Source organism: Staurois parvus, unplaced genomic scaffold, assembly GCF_062004578.1.
Source record: "Staurois parvus isolate SC_StPar_1 unplaced genomic scaffold, SC_StPar_1.0 ptg000048l, whole genome shotgun sequence".
NCBI lineage: Eukaryota > Metazoa > Chordata > Amphibia > Anura > Ranidae > Staurois > Staurois parvus.
The window spans coordinates 4,440,194-4,465,991 of record NW_028317844.1 but is presented as its reverse complement, the minus strand read 5'-3'; the positions used below and the strand labels follow the sequence as shown (position 1 = coordinate 4,465,991).

The 25,798-nt window shown below is 41.8% G+C and overlaps 1 protein-coding gene across 3 annotated transcripts in view; it reads left to right on the top strand.

Annotated features, from left to right (window-relative positions):
• Nucleotides 1–25,798, top strand: part of ARMC2 (armadillo repeat containing 2) — a 267,447-nt gene that overhangs the window by 131,550 nt on the left and 110,099 nt on the right. For all 3 annotated transcript variants that reach the window (XM_089664810.1, XM_089664796.1, XM_089664802.1), the window contains 2 exons: nucleotides 7,917–8,085; nucleotides 17,694–17,847. In XM_089664810.1, the coding sequence (XP_089520936.1) occupies nucleotides 7,917–8,085; nucleotides 17,694–17,847 (323 nt within the window). The remainder of the gene's footprint in view (nucleotides 1–7,916; nucleotides 8,086–17,693; nucleotides 17,848–25,798) is intronic.

The following is a 25,798-nucleotide window of genomic DNA, read 5'->3' as shown; positions in this document are numbered from 1 at the left end:
AGCATCATGGTTTGGGGCTGCTTTGCTGCCTCAGGGCCTGGACGGATTGTTGTCATTGATGGGAAAATGAATTCCAGAGTTTATCAAGACATTTTGCAGGAAAACGTACGACCATCTGTCCGCCAACTGAAGCTCCGCAGAGGATGGGTGATGCAACAGGACAATGACCCAAAGCATACAAGTAATTCAACAAAACAATGGCTGCAACAGCACAGAATACACCTTCTGGAGTGGCCCAGTCAGAGTCGTGACCTCAACCCGATTGAAATGCTGTGGCATGACCTTAAGAGAGCGATTCACACCAGACATACCAAGAATATTGCTACACTGAAACAGTTTTGTGAAGAGGAGTGGTCCAAAATTACTCCAGATCGTTGTGCAGGTCTGATCTGCAACTACAGGAAACGTTTGGTTGAGGTTATTGCTGCCAAAGGAGGGTCAACCAGTTATTAAGTCCAAAGGTGCACATACTTTTTCCTCCCTGCACTGTGAATGTTTACATGTTATGTGCTATTAAACCATGGCAACATCTAATGTTTGTGTAGTATTATGTTCAGCAGACTGTGTTCTTCTATTGTTGTGACTTAGATGATGTTCAGAGCACATTTTATGCCCAATTCATGCAAACTCCACGTAATCCCAAGGGGTTCACATACTTTTTCTTGCAACTGTACATACAAGAAGGCCAGAAGCAGCTGGAAAATGCCATCTACTATAAAAAAACTGGATTTTGATCCGACCCAGGACTTTACAAAGCAATTAAAAGGCCTCATTAAACCACTTCCAGTCCACCTACATTCAGAACTTATAAATGCGATTCTGGATCATCCAGAAATTGGGTACTTCTACATGCTACCCAAAGTCCACAAGCCAGGAAAACTAGGCAGACCCATCATAATAGGTATGAATACACTCACCGAACAAATCTCAGGCTTTGTAGAAGAAAATTTAAAACCGTTAGTCAAGAACACTGCTAGTTTCCTGCAAGACACAACTGACTTTCTTAACAAGATCAACAACATACAGCAATTACCATCTAATACACTTCTAGTGACTATGGATGTAGTATCCCTGTATAGTAATATCCCTCACAAGGATGGATTAGCTGCATGTCACAGATCCTTATCATCCTCACCAAACCACAAATACACTGCTGAGGATGTTACACAGCTCATTGAATTCATACTTACATACAACTACTTTGCCTTCAATAAAGACCTCTATCTTCAATGTATGGGTACTGCGATGGGAAGTAAAATGGCACCCCAATATGCCAATTTATTTATGGCTGACCTGGAGGAAAAATTCCTGAACAGCATGGAACAAAAACCATACAGATACTATTGCTATATTGATGATATTTTTATCATATGGACAGAAGGCGAAGAAAACCTTAAACAATTTTACTCATTGATCAACACTTTTCATCCATCAATCAAACTAAAAATGGAATACTCAAGCACACACGTCAACTTCCTAGACACCACAGTATACATCAGGGATGATACGCTTCACACCTCAATTTACAGGAAACCCACTGACATATGCAACTACCTCCACTGTTCTACCTTCACCCCCAACACACGAAGCATGCCATCATACACAGTCAGGCCATTAGATACCACCGAATATGTCCTTCCATAATCCTTCCATAAGAAAGGTTACAAGGACAAAACTATCAACACCAGCATAAACACAGCCTTGAGAACCCGAAGAGAAAATCTAATTCAGTACAAAGAGAAAAAAACAAACAACCGTGTACCTCTAGTAACCACATACAACCCAGCATTAGAAGGAATAAGAAAAATAATCAAAGATTTACAACCCATCATAACAGAGTATGGAACTAAAGAAATATTCCAGCAACCCCCAATAGTAGCTTTCAGACAACCGCCCAACCTCAGAAATAAACTAATCAGTAGGAAACTTCCTTCTGATTATGAGGTCACAAATAATGGACGCAAACCCTGCAATAAAAAACACTGCAAACTGTGCAACCAAATCAATCCATCAGAAAGTGTCAGACACTCAAAAGGGATCTTCAATGTCTCCGGATCATACAGCTGCATCTCCAGTAATGTTGTGTACCTTATCCAGTGCAGAAAGTGTAGCAAAGGATCTTGTGTTGGCGAAACAGGACAGAAGTTGCAAACAAGGATGAATTTGCACAGACATACCATCAAGGAACATAAAGAAGATGACTTTTGCACACCTGTGGGACACCATTTCGCACAACTAGACCACATTATGGAAGACCTCAATGTTTTAGTTCTTAAAGGAAATTTCCATTCAGGAAAGAAAAACTTTTGAACTAAGAATGATAATTCTATTTGACACAAGAGATAAGGGCCTGAATTTGGACACGGGATTCCTCAAGCATTATCCAACATTTTTATGGCTCCCTCTGTGAGTGTTAGTGCAAATAAAAAAAGTATCATGTCAGTACTTAATTGTTTCTGTTTACAGTTACAAGAAATTTATAGAATCTGGGTGACTAGTCAATTACCGTATATTTGAGAATCTTCACCCTTGATATCCACAGTGAATATCTGTGCTTTCAGTAAAAAGTATGTTGTAGGATTTGTCCATAGTGGAAATGAAAGTACATGTACTATCCACCAGTTCTAAGAAGTTTAAATGTCCTCATCGCACAAATTCTATTTTCCTCTACCTATGTTGGTGTCTGTTTTGTCTTTTTAGAGAAAAGTATTTTTTTCTGATCCTAAAGTCACTTTAATATTTTTTATTTAAATCCATATACGGACCAAATCATTCTCTTTGTTCCTTCCAAGACCTCTAGCTCCCTTGTCACTTCCTCCCATGCTCGCCTCCAGGACTTTTCTTGAGTCTGTCCCATCCTATAGAATTCCCTACCCCAATCTGTCCGACTGTCTCTTATTCTGTCTACATTTAGATGATCCCTAAAAACCCATCTCTTTAGACAAGCCTTTCTTGTCCCCACCTAATATCTGTACTTTATTTTCTCCATCAGCTCATCCCCCACAGTTATTACCTTTTTGTATTTGTAGAGCCTCTCTAGTTAGCTAGGGTTAGCTAGACAGGTTTTTAGTTAGAGGCAGCCAGGTCATTTTTAGGTCAAGGCTGAGGGCTCTGCAGATCAGTTCCCTGATACCTCCCCCTGCTCTAGAAACTTGAGAAGTTTGAGAAGGCAGTGGGTAGGGTGAAGAGGGGCTGATCTGCATACTTAGGGGATCTTGGCCAATCCCCAAGCAGGAGGCTTGGCATGGGGCCACGACACCCCTTAAATATGGGAGAGCCTGACCAGCAGGGTAGTAGTGTTGGGTGGAAGATGAAGTTAAGGCTGGAGCGTGAAGCCTGGGAGGGAGCCCCAGAGATGAGCCCACCTGCAGGCAGGAGCTGAAAGGGAGGATCTCTGAGCCTCAACCTTCCCCTGAGAGAGGACACCCTGGGAAGCAGGGAAGGAGCCAGCACAGTGTAAGGCCTGAAGGCAGCCACCAACCCACAAGCTTGCAGTAGAGGACTGAGGGAGTAATCCCACACCCCCTGGGCCAGATAAGGGGAGAGGGTAGTCAGGTGGCCAACCCAACTAGCTCCTCATCTGGAACTGCTCTGCTAAAGTCCTCTTGCTCAGGGATTCCCTCAAGCAGCTGGGTGAAGAGGATAATTCATCTGGGGTCTGAGGTGGTACTCCAGGAGGGCTGGAGTACCATCCAAGAAGAAACCTTTTTGTCTTTGGACTTGTCCGTAGTTGCTAAGTAGTTTTTCCTCATGTTCATGGTTTTTTGGGCATCCCATAGACCCCTCAACCCTATCCAAGTTCAATACCCCTTAATAAAACCAAAAAAATAAACTCAAGGACTGTTTAGAATCTCCAGTGTGCAAGGTCTTAAGAAAATGCGTGTTGCTTGGCTGTGTAGGACCATAGGGGGACCCAAAACTCAGCGACTCCTAAAGGAGTAGTGCTACATATTAATCGACGCTCCCTTTTAGATTTTAAGCTAAATCTCAAGGTTTTTTACCTCAGGTAAAAAACCTTCTGTGTCACATACTCCCCCTCCCCCACCCCTTATACTTTTCTGAGCCCCATTATGATCCAGCTCAGTGCATGAGAGCTGCAGTTTTCCAGACTTTGTCCCTCCTCCCCAGGCAGATCGATAGCAGCGGGAGCCATTGGCTCCTGCTCCTGTGAGTCAACTCCAGTGATGAGGGAGTGGGGTGGGGCCGAGTCCAGCTGTCTGTGTCAATGGACGCGGCAGCGGGACTAAGGAGTGAGCCTGCACAAGTGCCACACAGAGAGAGCCCCAAAGCATAATGTTTGGACCTCTGTGCTTGACTGTAGAAATGGTGTAGGGTCATAGTCAGCATTTTTCTTCCTCCAAACATGGCTAGTTGAGTTGATGCCAAAGAGCTCAATTTTGGAATTTTGGTCTCATCTGACCACAGCACTTTCTCCTAATCCTTCTCTGAATCATTTAGATGTTCATTGGCAAACTTCAGAGGGGCCTGTACATGTGCCTTCTTGAGGAGGGGGACCTTGTGGGCACTGCAGGATTTCAGTCCATGGCGGTGTATTGCATTACCAATGGTTCGTTTGATTATTGTGTTCCTAACTGCCTTTTGGTCATTTACAAGCTCCTCCCATGTAGTTCTGGGCTAATCCCTTACTTTATTCATGATCATCCTTACTCCATGAGGTGAAATTTTGCAAGGACCAAGGGCGATTGTTATTGCGTATTTATTCCATTTGCGAATAATCGCTCCAACAGTTGTCTCCTTCTCACCAAGCTTCTTGCTGATGGTCTTGTAGCCCATTCCAGCCTTGTGCAGGTCTACAATCTTGTCCCTGATATCCTTTGATGGCTCTTTGGTCTTGCCCATGGTGGTGCCCAAGAAAGAGATTCTGTGGACAGGTGTCTTTTATACACATAACAAGTTATCGTTAGGAGCACCTTCTGAAATTGACAGGACTAATCTGTGTACCAAATGAGCACATTGCCAGTCTGTGGGAGCCATAATTATTGTTGGTTAGTAGGGGATCAAATACTTATTTTACTCGCTGAACGGCAACTCGGTTTATAACATTTGCATCATGTGTTTTTTCTGGATATTTGATTGATATTCTGTTTCTATAATTTAAAATATACTATGACCCTTCATTTCAGTGGGCAAACTTACAAAATCTGCAGGGATCAAATAATTATTTTCCCCACTGTAAACAAAACAAATCGCTTTCAGTGGTATATTAGCAGACAAATAAGAGAAGTTAATTGTTAGAGTTTACATAGACTTTAATTGTATAGCTATATACAGTACCTGTTATCCATATTTTTGAGACTGCCAGAGTTTTGGAAATATTAGTGCTTGATATAAAATAATACTTAAAAATATTTGCAATCCGGCTGCAATCCTGAATTATATATCGGTGCAGGCTGCTTAATTTCTTGCCAAATTGACTCGCTGCTGTTCTTGTGGGCGATGACCAGGGGAAGAAGTGCCGGCCTGCCTTGCCACATGTCCGTTCCGATGCATGTCAAGGCCTTGAATAGACCTACTACCACTACCGGCTGTGATATAGAGACTCAGACTGAGTGCTCAGATCCTGCCTTCTCTGATTCAGCCCGCTTTGACTCCTTGCTACAAGCCATCAATGGGTGCCAGACTGCTCTAACCTCTAAAATAGACTGTGTACAGGGGGACATCGTCCTCATCTGCAGAGACCTTGATTGTTTTCATGAACACATCACTGAGGTCAAGTACAGAGTGTCATTGGTGGAAGATGTGCAACAGGATCACAATGCTGACCTCAACACCTTGAAATTTAAGGTCAAGCATCTGGAGACGAGGGCTGAGGATGCAGAAAACCGAAACCGCCACAAGAACTTATGCATCATTGGGCTCCTGGAGGGCACGGAGGGGTCTGATCCCGCAACCTTCACTGCAGCCCTTCTGAAATCACTAATACCTTCAGGCCACATTTTCTCCCAATTTCTCTATGGAGAGAACCAATAGTATGCCTCCTAATCATGGCCCTCCAGGAGCGCCCCCTCCCATCTTTCTCTTAAAACCTCTTCATTTCAAGGATCGGGACCTGGTGCTTCATGAGGGGCGCGACCAAAGAGACCTCAAGTATGAAAACGCCAAGCTCCCTCTGTTTCCAGACTACTCTGTGGAAACACAACACCAGCGGAAATCCTTTGACCATGTTCGAGCCAAGCTTCGCACCAAAGGCCTCACATACAGTATGCTGTTTCCCAAGCTGCCAGTTCAAGATGGCGATCGAGTCCATTTCTTCACCTCCAGAGGATGCTGTCTCCTGGCTTGAGACAGTCCGCAAGTAACCTAACACCTTCATGTCCTTTTTGTATCTTTTCTTTTTGCCTTTGGAACCTTGTGAGGCCTTTGATGTAGTGATTCTTTGAACATTTGTTCTTCTACCTATTGCTTGGACGTTAAACAGCTGATTATAATTTTTTTCTCCCTTTTATCCTGTGTTTTGTGGCTCTCATTGGATCGCTATGTCACCCTGAGGTACGCTATCTCCTCTGGGCTGAACTACTAGTTTTTCTCTTTGGTGACATCACCTCTGTTTTAAGACTATTTTTATACCTCCAAGGCTCTTTCATTTTGTTGTACGTTCTGTGAATTATAGTTAATGTTTAACTGCAACCATTCAAGTAATGTACCCCTTGTTTACCGGGTGACCTGCTCCACATGCTCCGAAATGAATATAGGGACTCCTTCAGTTTTTTTTTTACTCTACTATTGAAGTGCCCGCCTGTTTTGCACACGGACCCCTGTCTGTGGCTTGAGAGCCAGTTGAGTTTGGTATGGAGGCCTTCCTCAGTTTCAAGGGGGTGGGCGGGGGGAATTTTTGTTTTATTGGTGACTGGTTTTTACTGATATGGTTCATTTTTCTTTCTTTCGTGGTACAGCCTGGTGTGAGTATATGTCGTTATGGTTCAATGTGCTGGGTACACCTACTACAATACTTTGCTGGTCTATAGTCAATCCAGGTCTGATTTTCTCCTCCAATGGATATTAGTTGCTCCTCATGGTTAAATATATTTATCTTACTGATTAGGTCTCATTATAGTGGAATACGAGTGGTTTTATTTCTGCTATTAAACGATCCTTGGTTCTTCACTTTTTTAAGGCCCACTTTCCTCATATTTGTATACTCCAGGAAACGCATCTCCTTGGAAGTAAGACTTTGAGTCTCAAGAAATCCTGGGTTGGCTATCATTGCCACTCAACCTACTCCAATTTTGCATGGGGTTTAGGTATTTTAGTACGGAATTCCTACCCTTCAAACTGCTAGGTTTAGTTATGGAGGGGATATAGTTCTGCATGCACAAATAGAATGCCTAGAAACACTATTGGTTGGCTTATATTTGCATCCTCCTGCTTCTATACACCTTCTACATAACTTCCCTGACTGAATGAACTGCAAGTCCCGACAGGCTTAGCAGCTGTGGTCATGTAGTTTTCAATGAACTACCACAGCACTGTGGAGCACCGCGGTAATTGATTGAAGCTTCCTGTCTGAATATCTGCTTGCTCGTACATCCTGTACAGGAAGCAGATATTCTGACAGGTCTGCAGACCTGCATGGCATCAGCGATCTACTGCTTTCCAGGCTCCTGTAGACAAAAATAATAAATGCACATGTTTTTACCTGCAAAAAAATGTGCATTCATTATTTTTATTTAAAAGGTGAATTTATCCTTTGAGGTCAAATCTTAATGAATGTTTCAATTACAGAAAAAAATACTTGCAAAAAGCCTAGTTAATTAGACAGACCTTTTTGATTACTGGATTGAAATTTTCACGTGAGCTGGTAATCTTGTTTACCTGAGTTTATATACAGTAAAATGGTACATTTTGTCTATGCATGATAAAGGATTTACTAAAATTTTATTTATTTGATTTCCCAGAAACCAAAGCTTCCTCTATCTTCAGGCACGGATGGTGATATTGTACAAACAGTTCCTCAACCACCTTCACATAGCCCAGTACAGAAGCCCAGTATAACACGTGCACGCTTGTTTAGAGCTACATCTCAGGGAAATCTGTTGACTGACTCTGAAATTGCTCAAGTGGAAGGTATGTACAATGTTTATTTTGTCACATGCTCACCCATACCTGGAAGTATTGAATAGACTCTCATCAGAGCTATTTGGGCCTTGTTTCATTCTTGTTTAGAATTCAGAAAGCATTTACAATGCATTTAGAAAGCTTCAATCTGCTTTCTTGAAGCCCTTAACCCAGGGCTCGATAAAGCCTGGGCCCCTGCCAGCCCACACTGCCCCCACGCTCCCCCGCCCCTCAATTTTTGGCTGACTCCTCTCTCCTGCCCCACAGAGTGGAGCCAAGCCCAGTATCCCGGAACCCCCAGAGTCCCCCCCACCCCATTCCTCCCCTTGCACAGAGTCCTGGTGGAGCTCCCCAGTGCACACCTCTTCCAGGCAAAGAACTCCCCGCACAGCCCTATGAAATTCAGCCCCCCCGGAGGACACTGCAGGTCTGCCCCCCCCACCACACAGCCATTCCTCCCCGTAGAGCCCATGGAGCGGAGGACGCAGCCCCCCGCACCGACCACCCTATCCACACCACTGATGCATGCTCAAAAGGTGACCGGCTACAGACCTGCATGCCAGAGCCTGTCAAGGCTGCTTTCAATGCAACAGCAATGGCCAACAAACACATGTGGCTCCCCCCAGAGGAACAGCACATGTAGACTGGAGTCACTGGGGCCACTGGCCACCAAGTCTCGCCACCTGTGTGACAGCAGGCAACCCCACCTACAGCACGTCACCGAGTCCCCCCATCTACCACAACAACCAGGTGAACACATGGCCAACTACCCCCCCTAGCACTAGATCCTCTCCACTGACACCATCTGGAGGAGCCGCTGCTGGACAGGTGAGAGCTGGGAGGACTGGTGCTTCCCAAGGTGTGTGTGACACTACCGTCCACCTGTCCCGCTGCCCCCACCTGTCCTGCTGCACCCCACATGTCTCGCTGCCCTCCTCTTGTGGCTCTGCCCTCACCTGTCCCACTGTCCCCCCACCTGTGACATTGTCTTCCTCTGGAGACTCTTCCCCCTCCTGTCCCGCTGCCTTCCACCTGTCACGCTGCCACCCCAACTGGCTCCTAACATTTTTAGCTGGCTTCTTGATTCAAAGCACATTTTTCAAGCCCTGCCTTAACCTTCACGTTGCTGTCACCAGCATAAATTGAATCAGCCAAAATTCAAGCCATGGGTGGCGCTTTTGGTCACACCTTGTTACCTTTATTTGTCAGTCAAGCTTTGTTGGCCAGATAGTGACCGCACCCTACCAAATGCAGTCACTGTTAAGATATACAAACAGCCTTGGATGCTCTCTGAATATAAGAGCTCGCAGGGGAAAATTCTCCATCCAAGTTGTTTAGCCTGGATGTGGGAATCAAGTGATTTCTCTCAATCAGTCCTACCAAAAAAATCTAAACATATTTGACTAGCTTTAGTATAAGCCAATTGAGGCACTACAGTCTTAAGCAGACCATTATGCAGGCCATACATGGGTCAAATTCTGAACGAATATTCTTCAGAAAGTTTCATGCATTTTGTAATCTAATGGTGCCAACATTGATTTAGAAATTTGACAAACCAATCATTCAACTTCACCTCATATTGCTAAAGAAAATATTTTTTTGTTGTCTGGGAATCTTCTTTTCTTTCCAGGTCAAGACTTATGCTCATTTCTTTTTCGATTATATTTCTCGCACGATTTTCTCATCATTAATTAGAAATTTGTTTGTTTTTCAAAAAATTTCCAATATGCCCATTTACTCAAATTCGATGGCTGCATTCTGTGGCCCACTAATGGTGTGAAATTCAAACAAAAATTCTTAGTTACAATTTTCAAAAGAGACTGTTTTCGGAATTCGATTTGTGTATAGCCTGCAGAAGGAAATTGATGCGGTCAACCTTGCATAGCAATTAATTGACAAAAAAGAGAAACGCTTCTGTTGTCAAAATCCAAATTAAAGGTTAGAAATACTGCAATGAGTAATTTTAATTCTCCCCATCTAAGAAAAATTTGAAAAAAGTAGGGGAGGAGGCCAAATATTAATAGTAGTTATTTCAAAATGCTCACAATTCTATTCACAATTCATAATAATTCACAATTCTATTCTAATGTATCAAATTTTCTAGATTGGTTTTCAAATTGAACTTCTAGGATATCGATATTGAAGTTGTGCTGATTTCTTTCTTCACTAGTGAGCCACTGACCTAGAACAAGCATATGTAAATGAGGTGTCCCAACAGTAGCACTGAAAGAATAAGATAACATTCCCAAAGGATGCAACCTCAAAAACAAATCAGCTAGTGTGGGAAAGGGTTAAACCCTCTAGCAATTTTATTTCAGTGGTGTTGTATGTTGGCCGTCCAAGAAGTACACGCACATGAACTTTCATGGCATCCCAGTCTTAGTCCGTAGGGTTCAATATGGAGTTGGCCCACCCTTTAAAGCTAAAACAGCTTCAACTCTTCTGGGAAGGGTGTCTACAAGGTTTAGGAGTGTGCCTATGGGAATGTTTGGCCATTCTTCCAGAAGCGTATTTGTGAGGTCAGGCACTGATGTCGGACGAGAAAGCCTTGTGTTCTATCGGGTTGAAGTCAGGACTCCACCCCAAACGCGCTTATCCATGTCTTTATGGAGCTTGCTTTGTGCACTGGTACACTTTCATGTTGGAACAGGAAGGGGCCATCACCAAACTGTTCCCACAAAGTTGGTAGCATGAATTTGTCAAAAATGCCTTGGTATGATGACTCCTTAAGAGTTACCTTCACTGAAACTATGGGGCCAAGCCCAACCCCCGAAAAACACCCCACACCATAATCCCCCCTCTACCAAACTTTACACTTGGCACAATGCAGTCAGGCAAGTACTGTTCTGGCAACGGCCAAACCCAGACAAGTCCATCAGATTGCCAGACAGAGAAGCGTGATTCGTCACTCCAGAGAACACGTCTCCACTGCTCCAGAGTCCAGTGGTGGCGTGCTTTACATCACTGCATTCAACGCTTTGCATTGCACTTGGTTATGTAAGGCTTGGATGCAGCTGCTCGGCCATGAAAACCCATTCCATGAAGTTCTCTAATCTGAAGGCCACACAAAGTTTGGAGGTCTTTAGCTATTGACTCTGCAGACAGTTGGCGCACTGTGCCGTTCATCATGCACTGACCCCGTTCTATCATTTTATGTGGCCTACCACTTTGTGGCTGAGTTACTGCTGTTCCCAGTTGCTTTTACTTTGTTTTAATACCACTAACAGTTGACCGTGGAATATTTTGTAGCAAGGAAATTTCACAAATGGATTATTGCACAGGTGGCAACCTATGACGGTACCACACTTGAATTCACTGAGCTCCTGAGAGCGACCCATTCTTTGACAAATGTTTGTAGAAGCAGTCTGCTTGCCTAGGTGCCACACCTGTGGCCATGGAGGTGATTGGAACACCTGAATCCAATGATTTGGAGGGGTTTCCCAATACTTTTGGCAATATAGTGTAAGTCGTGGACAGCAAGAAAATACAGCAGAGGCCGCAACCCCTCCTGCTCTATTCAAGAAAATAAAAACTAAGTTTCCAGTTGTAATGTGAATATTTAAGGTATGTTTCATAATGTAAGTCACTACACTACCACTTGCTGAATTGAAATGTGACCCCTAAAGTCTCCCATCCTAGATTTACATACCCTAAAAGCCAAAAAGAATATTTTATCAGAGGATATGAACGTACAGTGAATTTGCCTTTATTAGAATGGATGTAGTAATGTCTGTCAGTGGTAATTGAATTATGTAACAAAGAGAAACTATAATATTTATTGAGAACAGAATGCAAGATCTTTTCTCAATTCAAAATCTGAAAGTAACTGTATGCCTATTGTAAAGTGCAACATACAGTATATAGCACATAAAAAGATTCATCAAAGTATAGTAGCAAGTTAATCACCGACAACGAAGATTTGTCTTAGCTTGGTATTTGTTGATGTATACCCTTGGCTTTGCCAAATCTATTACTATAAGAGCAGGCCAGCAAAGCAGTGTACTGTAGCTATTGTTTTATTGAATAAGTCTAATATATTCTCTAAAAAAAATATTGAAAAGTTAAAACAGGTTTAATGGTAGGGAAAATGTAATTATGTAACAATATGGTTGCTATGGGCTTTTTCTTATTTTTTGTAGGTGTTTCTACTTACACCCATTTTTGTAATTTCTGGCTATTCCCCTGCTTGCTCATACTGATACATGAGGTGCCGAAGCTCATGTATTAATTGTGGGATCCTGTGTTGTAACTGTACTGTGTCCTCATGTTGTAAAGCACTGCAGAAACTGTTGGCGCTATATAAATCTTGTATAATAATAATAATGGGATGTTTGCAAGACTGGGCTAATGCTTCAAGTTGGAGAAAAGTTGAGCATTTCAGGAAATGTGCTTGTTGGGGTTTCCCAAATGCCCACAAGATGCTGCCACTTGATGGCACCTACTTTGCTGGTCTACTATTTTAGATATGTATTGACAGGAGCCAGGTGCTGTGTAGTTTTGTGGTCATATAAAACACCTTATGTGGAGGTGTGCCTTTTAATAACAACATCACAGGATAATAAAATAAAACACCAGCCTGTGGCTTTGAGAAGCCAGGTTCCTATATGGATGGCCCAAAGGGGAGCAGTGGAAGAGATGAACGCCTGTCAGTGCAGGGACCACGTGTACTCGTCATCCCGGGTGACGTCACCGCGATGTGAAGGAGACGGAAGCGAGGAACCCACACTGGAGCCGCAGCTTAGGAGGAGGAGGCCGGTTGCCAGGACAACATGTTTTGCATGCATGCGCTTTTTCAAGTCAGTGAACAGTCCGGCAAGCGGCCATTTTATAGAAGACCTGCACGGCAAGGGGGGCGGCTTATCAACCAGGAGGAATGGTTTGGAGCAGATGGCTCGTCCCACACATTATAACACAGGATCGGAATGTAATTAAAAACACAGGATCATTATGTAATTAAAAACATGAATATAGCCACAAGATAAAACAAACACTCTACGATCAAGAGGGGGGTAATTGTAATAAATATAATAAAAATTGTAATAAATATAATAATTAAGGAAGTTATTTTATCCAGATACCATTCAACTCTAATTTACTGTATATGGGCCAAATGGAAAAAGTTGAATTAAATGTATAAAATATTAAAAAATTATAATGATGATCATGTAATAATGATAGTGATTTTAGATGGGGGCCATAATATATATATATATATACTGTGTGTGTGTGTGTGTATATATATATATATATATATATATATATATATATATATATATATATATATACTGTGTATGTATATATATATAACTGTATATATACAATACAATCTCAATATATCTTATAAATACTGGAGGGGGGGTTATATACTGTAGACGATCTCTGTATCCTCTGTGTTACCTCTTAGATGATGCTATGTACTTCTAAGTCTTCATTAAGGCCATTCGGTACCATAGAACCAAATTTGTAAATCCAAAAGGTTTCCCTTTTACATAGGAGGGCTAACCTCTCGTTATCGGTAAGGGTTCCCTTAGGTACTTCTAAGACGCTAAAATTCTTGTTATGATGGTATAGGAAATGCCTTGGAACACTGTTTTTTTCACATCCATCTTTTATGAGCCTTCTATGTTCTCCAATACGTTTACGTAGAGGACGTATTGTGCGGCCCACATATAGCAATTTACATGGACATGTTAGTACGTAAACCACATGGTCTGTGGCACAAGTGATAAAATGACGAATATCATAAGTGGTACCTTCAGAATCAATGATATTTGATTTGCCATGAGTAATAAATTGGCATGTAAAGCAACCTTTCTTGTTATATTTGTAAATACCAACTCTACTATCAAAATAGGCGCAAATATCATGTTTGTTCTGAGAAGATGTGGAGAGTTTGCTGGGGGCTAAAATGTTCTTGAGAGTATGGGCTTTTCTGAAGGTAACTTGAGGAGCATGTGCTCCTATTTTGATAGTAGAGTTGGTATTTACAAATGTAAAAAGAAAGGTTGCTTTACATGCCAATTTATTACTATTATTTAATATTTTATACATTTAATTCAACTTTTTTCCACTTGGTCTATATAAATTAGTGTTGAATGGTATCCAGATAAAATAACTTCCTTAATCATTAATTTTTTATTATATTTATTACAATTACTTGCATAATTATAATGATAATTCTTTTATTTCTGGGATATTAATCGTATCATTAAGGTTTTTTTCCTATTATCCCAGTATTGTGTTGCTGAAAGTAATGGTTTTGAAGTCTTTTTATTTTTACTCCCTCAGCTATTGAAGTATTAGGAAGTATTCATTTCTTTTTAGTAATTTCTTACTCCTCCCCCCCTCCTCTTGATTGTAGAGTGTTTGTTTTTTTGTTTTTTATCTTGCACATGCCACTTTGTTCCAATCAAGCATTCATGCTTTTTTTTGTGGGTATATGCACGTTTTTAATTACATTATGATTCTGTGTTAAGTGTGGGGCTAGCCATCTGCTCCAAACCATTCCCACTGGTTGATAAGCCAGCCCCCTTGCCCTGCAGGTCTTCTATAAAATGGCCGCTTGCCGGACTGTTCACTGACTTAAAATAGCGCATGCGCGTGAAACATGTTGTCCCACAACCGGCCTCCTGCTCCTAAGCTGCGGCTCCAGCGTGGGTTCCTCCCCTCTGTCTCCTACACATCGCAGTGATGTCACCCGGGACATCGGGTACACGTGGTCCCTGCACTGACAGGCATTCATTTCTTCCACTGCTCCCCTTTGAGCGGACAGGCCATCCATCTAGGAACCTGGCTTCTTAAAGCCATAGGCTGGTGGTTTACTCTATTATCCTGTGATGTTTTTATTAAAGGCACACCTCCACATAAGGTGTTATATATGACCACAAAACTACACAGCACCTGGCTCCTGTCAATACTCTTCATAAACCTATGTGTTTTTACCACTAATGACAGTTGACACTATTCACTTTTTCCTTTGGGACACATCTGTGCGCTTTTATCCATAGTGTTTATTCAATTTATTTTAGATATGCTAATACTTTCAGTGCATCCAGAAAGTATTCACAGCGCTTAACTTTTGCCACATTTTTTTCATGTTACAGCCTTATTCCAAAATGCATTAAATAAATTTTTTCCTCAACATTATACAAACAATACCCCAAAATGACAATGTGAAAGAAGTTTGTTTTGAAATCTTTGCAATTTATTGAAAAATTAAAAAAAAAAAACACATGTACATAAGTATTCACAGCCTTTGCTCAATACTTTGTTGAAGCACCTTTAGCAGCAATTACAGCCTCAAGACTTTTTGCGTATGATGCTACAAGCTTGGCACACCTATTTTGGGGCAATTTCTCCCATTCTTCTTCGCAGTACCTCTCAAGCGCCATCAGGTTGGAAGGGGAGCTTCGGTGTACAGCCATTTTCAGATCTCTCCAGAGATGTTCAATCGGGTTCAAGACTGGGCTCTGGCTGGGCCAATCCAGGACATCAAAGAGTTGGTCCGTAGCCACTCCTTTGTTATGTGGGCTGTGTCCTTAGGGTCGTTGTCCTGTTGAAAGATGAACCGTCGTACCAGTTTAAGGTCCATAGCTCTCTGGAACAGGTTTTCATCAAGGATGTCTCTGTACATTGCTGCAGTCATCTTTCCTTCGATCCTGACTAGTCTACCAGTTCCTGCCGCTGAAAAACATCCCCACAGCATGATGCTGCCACCACCATGCTTCGCTGTAGGGATGGTATTGGCCAGGTGGTGAGCGGTGCCTGGTTTCCTCCAGACGTGACGCTTGGCATTCAGGCCAAAGAGTTTAATCTTTTGTTTCATCAGACCAGAAAGTTTTGTTTCTCATGGTCTGAGAGTCCCTCAGTTGCCTTTTGGCAAACTCCAGGCAGGCTGCCATTTGCCTTTTACTGAGGAGTGGCTTCCGTCTGGCCACTCTACATACAGGCGTGATTGGTGGAGTGCTACAGAGATGGTTGTTTTTCTGGAAGGTTCTCCTCTCTCCACAGAGAAATGCTGGAGCTCTTTCAGAGTGACCATCGGGTGCTTGGTTAGCTCCCTGGATAAGGTCCTTCTCCCTCAATCGCTCATTTTGGCCAGGCTGCCCGCTCTAAGAAGATTCCCGGTGGTTCCAAACTTCTTCCATTTACATATGATGGAGGCCACTGTGCTTCATTGGGACCTTCAATGCTGCAGAAATTTTTCTGTGCCTTGATACAATCCTGTCTCGGAGGTCTACAGACAATTCCTTGGATTTCATGGCTTAGTTTGTGCTCTGACATGCACTGTTAACTGTGGGACCTTATATAGACAGGTTTATGCCTTTCCTAATCATGTCCAATCAACTGAATGTCCCACAGGTGGACTACAATAAAGTTGTGGAAACATTTCAAGGATGATCAGTGGGAACAGGATGCACCAGAGCTCAATTTTGAGTGTCGTGGGAAAGGCTGTGAATACTTACTTTTTTTTTTTTAATAAATTGCAAAGATTTCAAAATTAACTTCTTTCACATTTTCATTTATGAGGTATTGTTTGTAGAATGTTGAGGAAAAAAATGAATTTAATCCATTTTGTAATGAGGCTGTAACATAACAAAATGTGGCAAAAGTTAAGCGCAGTGAATAATTTCTGGATGCGCTGTAACTGCTTCCCCACCGCCCTGTAGCAGAACTACTGCTACAGGGCGGCAGGGCTGTGCAAAATCACGTATATATACTTGATTTTGCATCTCGGGGTAGGGGGCGCGCGTGCCACCCTACCTGCGCCGACATTGGCGGCTACAGCTGTTGATCACCGGGTTCCGGCCAGAGATTCCCCCCTGGCACCCGGCAATCGCCAAGGAACAGGGAAGAGGTCTGTGTGTAACCAACACAGATCTCTCCTTTGTCAGCATGAACAGGCTGCTTTGTATTGCTCTGAACAGCAAAACACTCCCTAATAAAACACACACAGCACACAGTCGCCCCAGATGTTAACCCCTTCCTGCCCAGTGTCATTAGTACAGTGTCAGTGCTTCTTATTAGCACTAATCACTGTATTCGTGTCATTGGGATGTCAGCGGCAGTTAGTCAGTTCCCACAATGTCTGCCGCAGTCCCTCTATAAGTCGCTGATCACCGCCATTACTAGCATAAAAAAAAATTCCAGTATATATACACCGCCATTTGTAGACATTATAACTTTTACATAAACCAATTAATTTACATGTATTGGGATTTTTTTTTAGCAAAGACTTGTAGCAGAGTACATTTTTAGCCTACATTTATGACGAAATCTGATTTTATTTTTAAAACATTTTTTTACTGAATGTGTTTATAGCAAAAAGTCAAAAATGTTTTTTGGTTTTTTTTTTCAAAATTGTCAGTCTTTTTTTTTTTTCTAGCACAAAAAATAAAAAACGCAGAAGTGTTCAAATACCACTGAGAGAATGCTCTATTTGTGGGAAAAAATAACATAAATTTAATTTGGATGCAGCGTTGCATGACCGCGCAATTGTCAGTTAAAGTAATACAGCACCGTATCGCAAAACAGTGACCTGGTCAGGAAGTTTGGGGGGGGGGGTAAATCCTGTGGAGGTCAAGTAGTTAACTTAAAGGTATTTATATTTATTACAGCAAAGATTTTTGAAAACAAAAGACTGAATACAGATTGTAGATCTTCAGAAGAAGAAGACTCAACTTCCTTATCCACAAATAACCCCTCAATCCAACTTCTTCAGAATCTTAATGTTACACTAGACTGTCAGAGATCTCCAGAGACACCAAGCTGGTTTGTATATGCTTTTCTGTTTCATATATATTTGCTATATGGTGATACTGTGTACATTTTATTATACTGCATTGCTTTCACTAGAGAAAAAAAATTCCTTTGCTCGTGTTGGAGTGCAGCAGCTGTCCATTGCATTTTTTTCTGCATTTTCCAATGTATTTCTATAATTTAAAGTGGTTATAAAGGCTATTTGTTTTCTAAAATAAAAAAGTTATAGTTACCTGTGCTGTGCAATGGTATTGCACAGAGTAGTCTCTTACCTCCTTCTCTGTGTTCCCCTGCCAGTTCTCTCCTCTTCTGCAAATACCCCCACAGCAAGTCAGCAGGCACAGCACTGGATCGAGAAAGGACATGTTTAGGGAGTTGGGGGGGGGGGGTGGAGATTCAACTAATGGCACATTTTTGTATCTTAATGCAGGAAATGCATTAAGATAAAAATGTCTTGACTTTAGAACACCTCTAATTTACATTGCTTTTTCAAGTCTTTATTGTCTGTCAAGTGATCAGGTTCAACATGTTTTGGATGGGATTGACAGATTGTTGGGTGGGGCTTGGAAAGACCCAGCTGTCATGATATACATTGCTATACTTGACAAAATTAGAGGAAGATGGAGCATCCTTAAAACATTTCAGAGACTTATGTATCAAGCTAAGGAAAAGATCCTCCAAGGTACTATTTTCAAAAATATTTTCTGTGCCACAAGCCACAACAGAGAGGCAGTGGAAGCTTAGGAAATTGAACAAGTGTCTGAGAAACTAGTATAAGGGTGAGGGTTTTGGGTTCCTGGAGAACTGAATTGACTTTCCGGTTGGTTGCTGGCTCTACTGTCAGAACGGACTGTATCTAAATGAGCAGAGTGTTGCTCTGTTGTGGTAGAAGACTGGAGGAGCTTTTAAACTAGGATCTGGGGGAGAGGGATCAAATAGTTTATGCTGTGTGGAGAGCATGTGTCTACAGAAGAATGGGAAACAGAGGGGGAATGGAATAGTGGGGGGAGCGGAGACATTGCATCATCTAAGTACAATGCAAAAAGTATTAGAATCAAGTAATAGCTCAAAATTGAATAATAATAGAGTTTTAAATGTTAATATAAAACTAAAAGGTATGTTCACGAATTCAAAAAGCTTGGAAACCAAAATAGAAGAAGTAGAACTTATGTTATTCAAGGAACAATTTGACTTGATGAGAATATCGAAAGCCTGATTTGATAGCTCACATGACTGGACTGCTAATATCAAGGGGTACACGGAAGGACAGAATTGACATAAAAGGTTAGAAGAGTGTGTATGTCTGTGATAAATGATCTGAAAGTGAATTTGAGAGATGATATCAATACTTAGAACTGCAGTGGTGCAGAGTCATTATAGCTGGAGCTCCATAAGGGAACATGTTATAGGTCACTTTAATATAAAAAATTGTGCTAAACGTTACAATCCCTAAACCAGCAGCTAGCACACCATTCGGTACAAAATGGCAATATCAAATAAATAATAAAATTATATCAAGTCAGCGGTAGTTCTAAACGTGATTGCAGCGCTATATAACAATAATAAAAATGCACCAAAAAACTATACTTCAGTGTCTTTCAAATGAATCATCCACCAAATATAACTTAAGAGGTCAAACATAAAGTCCCACAAAGTGTACAAAGTCCAAGAAACAGTATCTTCTAGCTTTTACCACACACGATTCCAAACACCTTCAATGTTAATCTCCACCATATAGTAAGAATTTGCACTCATCTCAAGAATATGCTATCTAGTAATTACCGAAAACGAAAATTCAAAATGCACTTGGCCGAAAACCGAAACCAAAATGCGCAGTTTTTAAAAATGAATATATATTTTTTGGAAAAAAAAATACACATTAAAAAAACAAAAAAACAAAATATATACCCCAATTTTTTTGTAAAATATGAAAGAGGATGTTACGGCGAGTAAATAGATACCCAGCATGTCACACTTTAAAATTGTGCACGCTCGTGGAATAGCATGAAACTGCTGTACTTAAAAATCTCCATGGGTGACGCTGTAAAACTTTCTACAGGTTAGCATTGTAAAGTTACAGAGGAGGTCTAGTGCGAGAATTATTGCTCTTGCTCTGACGTTCATGGCGATACCTAACGTGTGTTTTGAACACCGTATGTGGGCATGGCCTACGTATGCGTTCACCACTACGTGCGAGCACGGGGGGATGGGGGCACTTTAAACTTTTTTTAATTATTTATTTAAATGTTTATTCCATTTTTTTCTCTTTTTGCACTGTCCCTTTTAAAACATGTTTTAATCACTTTTATTCTTATCACAAGAAATGCATGTATCCCTTGTGATAGAAATAAATAGTGACAGGTCCTCTTTATGGAGAGATATGGGGTCAATAAGACCCCACATCTCTCCTCTGCCATGTATAGCATTGGATCAAAACAAAAGCATTGATCTAGTGCTTTAAAATAAAAAAAAAAATAAAATAAAAAATGGCTGAAACGGGAAGTGACATCGCTCCGGTCCTCCAAGGGCATAGAGATGAGTGCCGGCCATCTTTCCTTCGCTCATCTTTATGCCCAGCGCTGGCATCGATGGTTTCTCAGGTAAGGCTGAGAACTACTGAGCGGTGGCCGGTGGCAGCGGCGGCGGTGGCGAGGGGCGGGGTTTTTTCGACACCTGTAGCTGTGCTTTTTTTCATTTCAGCCAACGGCCGAAAGGGGTGTTTTCGGGCCGAAACGTTTCACCACCGAAATTTTGCTGCATCCCTACTAATAGAACAGCATACAGCGCTTATTTGAAGTGGTTGTAAACCCAAAAAGTCCAAATTTAAATGACCAGTCTACCTCACACAGCATAGCAGCGGAAGTCATCGGTCCCTAGTCTACTTTGGCTCTGTGAAAGCATGTATTCCCCCTCCTCCCTAAGTAGAGATAAGCACATAGGGTCAACAGGGTCCTGCTGAGTAATTCCCGACAGTTGCTGAGCTCCCACCAGCCTATGAAAGTCTGCAGTCTCCGGTGCCTCAAATGCTGCCCAGTGTTTATGGGGATAACTTTTCTCAGTCTCCTCAGGCTGCAGCTGACTCCTAATTAGTCTGTCAGTCACAGGAGAGGGGGTGTGGCGACACAATTTTTTTTTATGTGTCGGGTTTTTTCACTGTAGGAAAGCAGAGAGGATTTCAGATGACTGGCTGCTCCTTTTTTGGCCAGACTATGGACAAATAACTCCTCCTATTATGCTGTTTGAGGTAGACTGGTCATTTCGATTTTGATTTTTTGGGATTAAAACCACTTTAATTTATCTCCCCTTGGTTATATTCTCTACTTAGATGGTGCTTCCACTCATCAGAAGACAGTGCCGATACTTCACCATAAAAAAAAAAAATTCTCATAGTGTAGTAGTTTAATAATAATTCCTCCAAAGTACAGGAAAAATATTCGCCATAAAATCAATACAAAAAGCTGCAGTTGTAAACTTACATATGGGGATGCCAAACCAATAGGGAATGGCGGCACGACCTCTTAACATTTCACAGTGTTGCTCAACGTCGTTTCGTGCAACTGCGCGTCCTCAGGAGCGCAGGTGGGGCAGGGTGGAGGTTAACACTGAAGGTGTTTGGATTCGTGTGTGATGGAAGCTGGAAGATACATCTGTAAATTCTTTTGAAATTTATTTAAATTTTTCTAGGACTTTGTATACTTTGTGGGATTTTATGTTTGATGTCTTAAGTTATATTTGGTGGATGATTCATTTGAAAGACACTGGGGTGGAAGATCAAATAAACTCAAACTCGAGTGCAGCGCTCATAAAATAAAAACAAAACTCATATTAATCCAGAATATGTGTCTATAGCAGAGTGTCAATCCAAAAGGCAACTCCATCGTGAATTGTAAATGAAATAATCTTCATATAATATTAAAAAAAACTCTGTGCTCCCACACCAGCGCCCAGGTCAGAGCCTTACTGGAACGATATGACCCTCAAAGTGAGAAGTCATATAATGCTTGAAAGTGATTGCCTCAAATCCTGGAAATATGATGTCGCCATTTCACTCCAACATATACTGGATATCGGCAGCTACTCAGGGGAATGTACATGGAAAAATGACAATGCTCCATATAGTGTAAAATCAATGGTATCAAATATTTATTAAAAACAATGCTACTCAAATATATAAAAGCATAGACAACACTGCAAATGACCACAACCAGGTGCTCCTCACAAGATATCTGATAGAGGAGTGAAAATAATTATCAGAAGAGTCAAGGACAACTTGTGGAGACATTCAGAAAGACCTGGAATTAGCAGGTACAATTGTTTCAAAGAAAATAATAAGTAATGGACTCAACTGCCATGGCCAGTATGCACGCTCACCACGCAAGACTCTGCTGCTGAAGAAAAAGCATGTTGAAGCTCCTTTAAGGTTTGCTGCACAACATTTAGACAAGCCTGTGAAATACTGGGAGAATATAGTCAGGTCAGGTGAGATCAAAATTGAACTCTTTAGATGCCATAATATACACCATGTTTGGAGGTCCAATGACACTGCGCTTCACCCCAAAAACACAGTAAAGTTTGGAGGTGGGAACACTGGCAAACGTCATATCATTCAAGGAAAGTGAATGGAAAAATGTACCAAGTCATTCTTGATAAAAATCTACTGCTATTTACCAGGAAGAGGAAGAAGAAACAGGGTGGACATTTCAGCAAGACAATGATCCCAGACACAAAGCCAAGGAAACTTTCAACTGGTTTCAAAGAAAGAAAGAAAATAAATCTGCTAGAATGGCCCAGCCGATCACCTGACTTGAATCCAATAGAAAATATATGGAAAGAACTAAAGATCAGAGTTCATAGAAGAGGCCCACAGAACCTTCAAGATTTGAAGACTGAGTGGAAGAATGGGCCAAAATTACACTTGAGCAATGCATGCGACTAATTTCTCCATATGGGAGGCACCTTGAAGCTGTCATTACGAACAAAGGATTTTGTACGAAGTATTGAATACGTTTCAGTTAGCGTGTTCAACTCTCTAAAACATACTTAAAAAAGCCTCACTGGACCCCGCTAATCTTGGCAACCTAAGACCCATCTCCTTACTCCCTTTTGCCTCCATACTCCTTGAACGTCTAGTCTACAACCGGCTGAGCTGCCACCTTATTGAAAATAACCTTCATGATCCCCTTCAGTCTGGATTTCGCCCACAACACTCCACAGCAACTGCTCTCCTAAAACTCACAAACGACTTACTAACCGCTAAAACCAATGGTCACTATTCCGTACTCTTGCTCTTGGACCTCTCCGCTGCCTTTGACACAGTTGACCACCCCCTCCCCCTCAAAAAAAAACTCTATTTACTTGGTCGTGACTATACTCTCCATTGGTTTGAATCTTACCTATCTCACCGCACCTTCATTGTCACAATTCTACTTCCTCCTCTCCTACTCCTCTTACTGTTGGGGTCCCCCAAGGTTCTGTCCTTGGACCTCTCCTATTCTTGATCTACACTTCTTCCTTGGGTCAGCTGCTAGATTCCCATGGTTTCCAATACCATTTCTATGCTGATGACGTACAAATCTGTCTCTATATTCCTCAGCTTACCCCATCAGTTTCCACACATATCACCGATTTACTAACAGACATATCTGACCGGATGTCACTCCATTTCCTAAAACTCAATCTATCCAAAACTGAGCTCATAATATTTCCTCCCCCACGCGCCTCTTCCCCTGATTTCTCAGTCAGGATCAATAGCACCACTATCAACCCATCCCTGCATGCCAAGGTGCTAGGTGTAACCCTGGATTCTGAACTATCCTTTCAGGCCCACATCCAATCCCTGTCCAAATCATGCCGCCTCAACCTCCGCAACATCTCCAGAATATGCCCCTTCTTAACCAATGATATCACAAAGCTCCTAATTCATTCCTTGGTAATCTCTCGACTCGATTACTGCAACTCCCTCCTCATTGGCTTACCTTTTACATAGGCTATCTCCCCTCCAGTCCATCATGAATACTGCTGCCAGACTCATCCACCTTACCAACCATTCATTGTCTGCTACCCCTCTCTACCAATCCCTCCACTGGCTTCCACTCGCCTAAAGAATAAAATTCAAAATACTAACAACAACTTACAAAGCCATCCACAACTCTGCCCCCAGCTACATCACCAACCTGGTCTCAAAATATCAACCAAACCGCTCTCTTCGAACCTCCCAAGACCTTCTGTTCTCTAGTTCCCGTGTCACCTCCTCCCATGCATCTTGTATATACAGTTCAGTTTTGGACACCAACCCTCAGGAAACATGTTGAATTAGAAATCAGCAAAGGGCAACAAATATAATAATGGAAATGAAGGACCTCTGCTATGAGGCTCCATTACATAAATTACAGTTATTTGCTCTGGAGAAAAGGTACTTAAAGTATAACAAGGCAAAATAATTTTTTTTTGGTTTTAGATAGAAGGGAGGGGGTCTAAAATTACTAACGGTTTTTATTGCTGGCTGTGCCCCCGTTAGGGAGCTTTACCTTCTATATTTGTCCTGTTTACCATTATCATTGAAAGTGAAAGTAAAAGACATACTACATTTTGGGTTCTGTCCCCAGAAAAGTAATAAGAGGCGAAATCTTCCAATGGGGACACTAGTTCTGGTGACCTGGAGGTCTCCAAGGAATTCCTTTTAATTTGCAGGGATTTTCTCTCACTGTTTTGGCTATGGGACAGGAAGTAAAAGTAAATCTCCCCAATGGGACACAGATGTGAAAAAATAAACTGACAGGGGTAACCCCCTCCCCCCCTTCTTTAATCCAAAATGAAAAAAACGTTTTGCCTATAGTTCTACTTTAAGAGGGGATATGATTACAATATAGAAATACATATATCTAAGGTCACTCTAGTAACTGTAGTAAGTTGTTTACTCTAAGGTCCCTAAAGAGGACATGCAGTTACAATTTGAGGTTAGAAGAAAGAAATTTTAATCTTAGATTGTAGAAAGGGTTCTTTACAATTAGAGCAGTAAAATGTGGAATTCCCTCCACCAGGAACCAGAACGAGTTGAGAGTGCTAACAACTTAAAAAATATTTTAGATGTGTTCCTCAGGAATAGACTATACTGGGCCCTGGGAATTGTTGGAGAATAAAAATAACACACACATAGAATTGGATGGACTTATCTTTTTTCAACCTTATAAACTATCTAAATATTTCAGTATGCCAACATATTTGTTTTATATGAAGTTTTGCATAGTTTCTGTTTTATGAATTTGGGCCTGTTCACACCACTGTATTGAAAACCATTGGTAAAATATTTTTTTTAACACTTAGATGAGCAAACATTATTCTATAACTTTTTGTTTTCCATGGCAAGAGTAGTTACAAAGGATGTCATGTGCAATATGTGTGTATGTGGTTTCCTTAAGTTACTAAATGCTTTTCATTATGCAGTGTAACCAATACCTACGGTTTGTTAACCTCTTCACACCAGCAGCACAGAAATGTGCGGCCTCCCAGCGTCTGGGTCTAGACGCCGAGCGGCCGCACATTTGTGTGCAATTAACAAAAAACATGTGCTGAAAGCGCGCACCCTGCACGCTCCCAGCACACATGTCCAGTACTCACGGAAAGGTCCCGGTCTGCTCTTTCGATCGGGACCTTTCCCGATCATGTGACGCGTCATCACGGCGGTCACATGATCCCTAAACCCCGCCCGTCCCGCCTCCCGACTTATGAAACTCTTAAACGGCCGGGAGGCGCCGGCGGGAAGGGGTTAAAAAAAGAACAAAAAAATCCCCACTTTATAAATAGATGTCAGGAATGGACTCGCCAATGGTGGTGGGACTCACCTGCCTTGTGGGCCGCAGTACCAGGGCTGGCCAGCGGGTGCTCTCAGCAGCCAGAAGCTCACTCCTGCAATCAAGCCATCCCCTGAGGCTGATTGCAGGAGGTGTATTTAAGGAATGGCCAG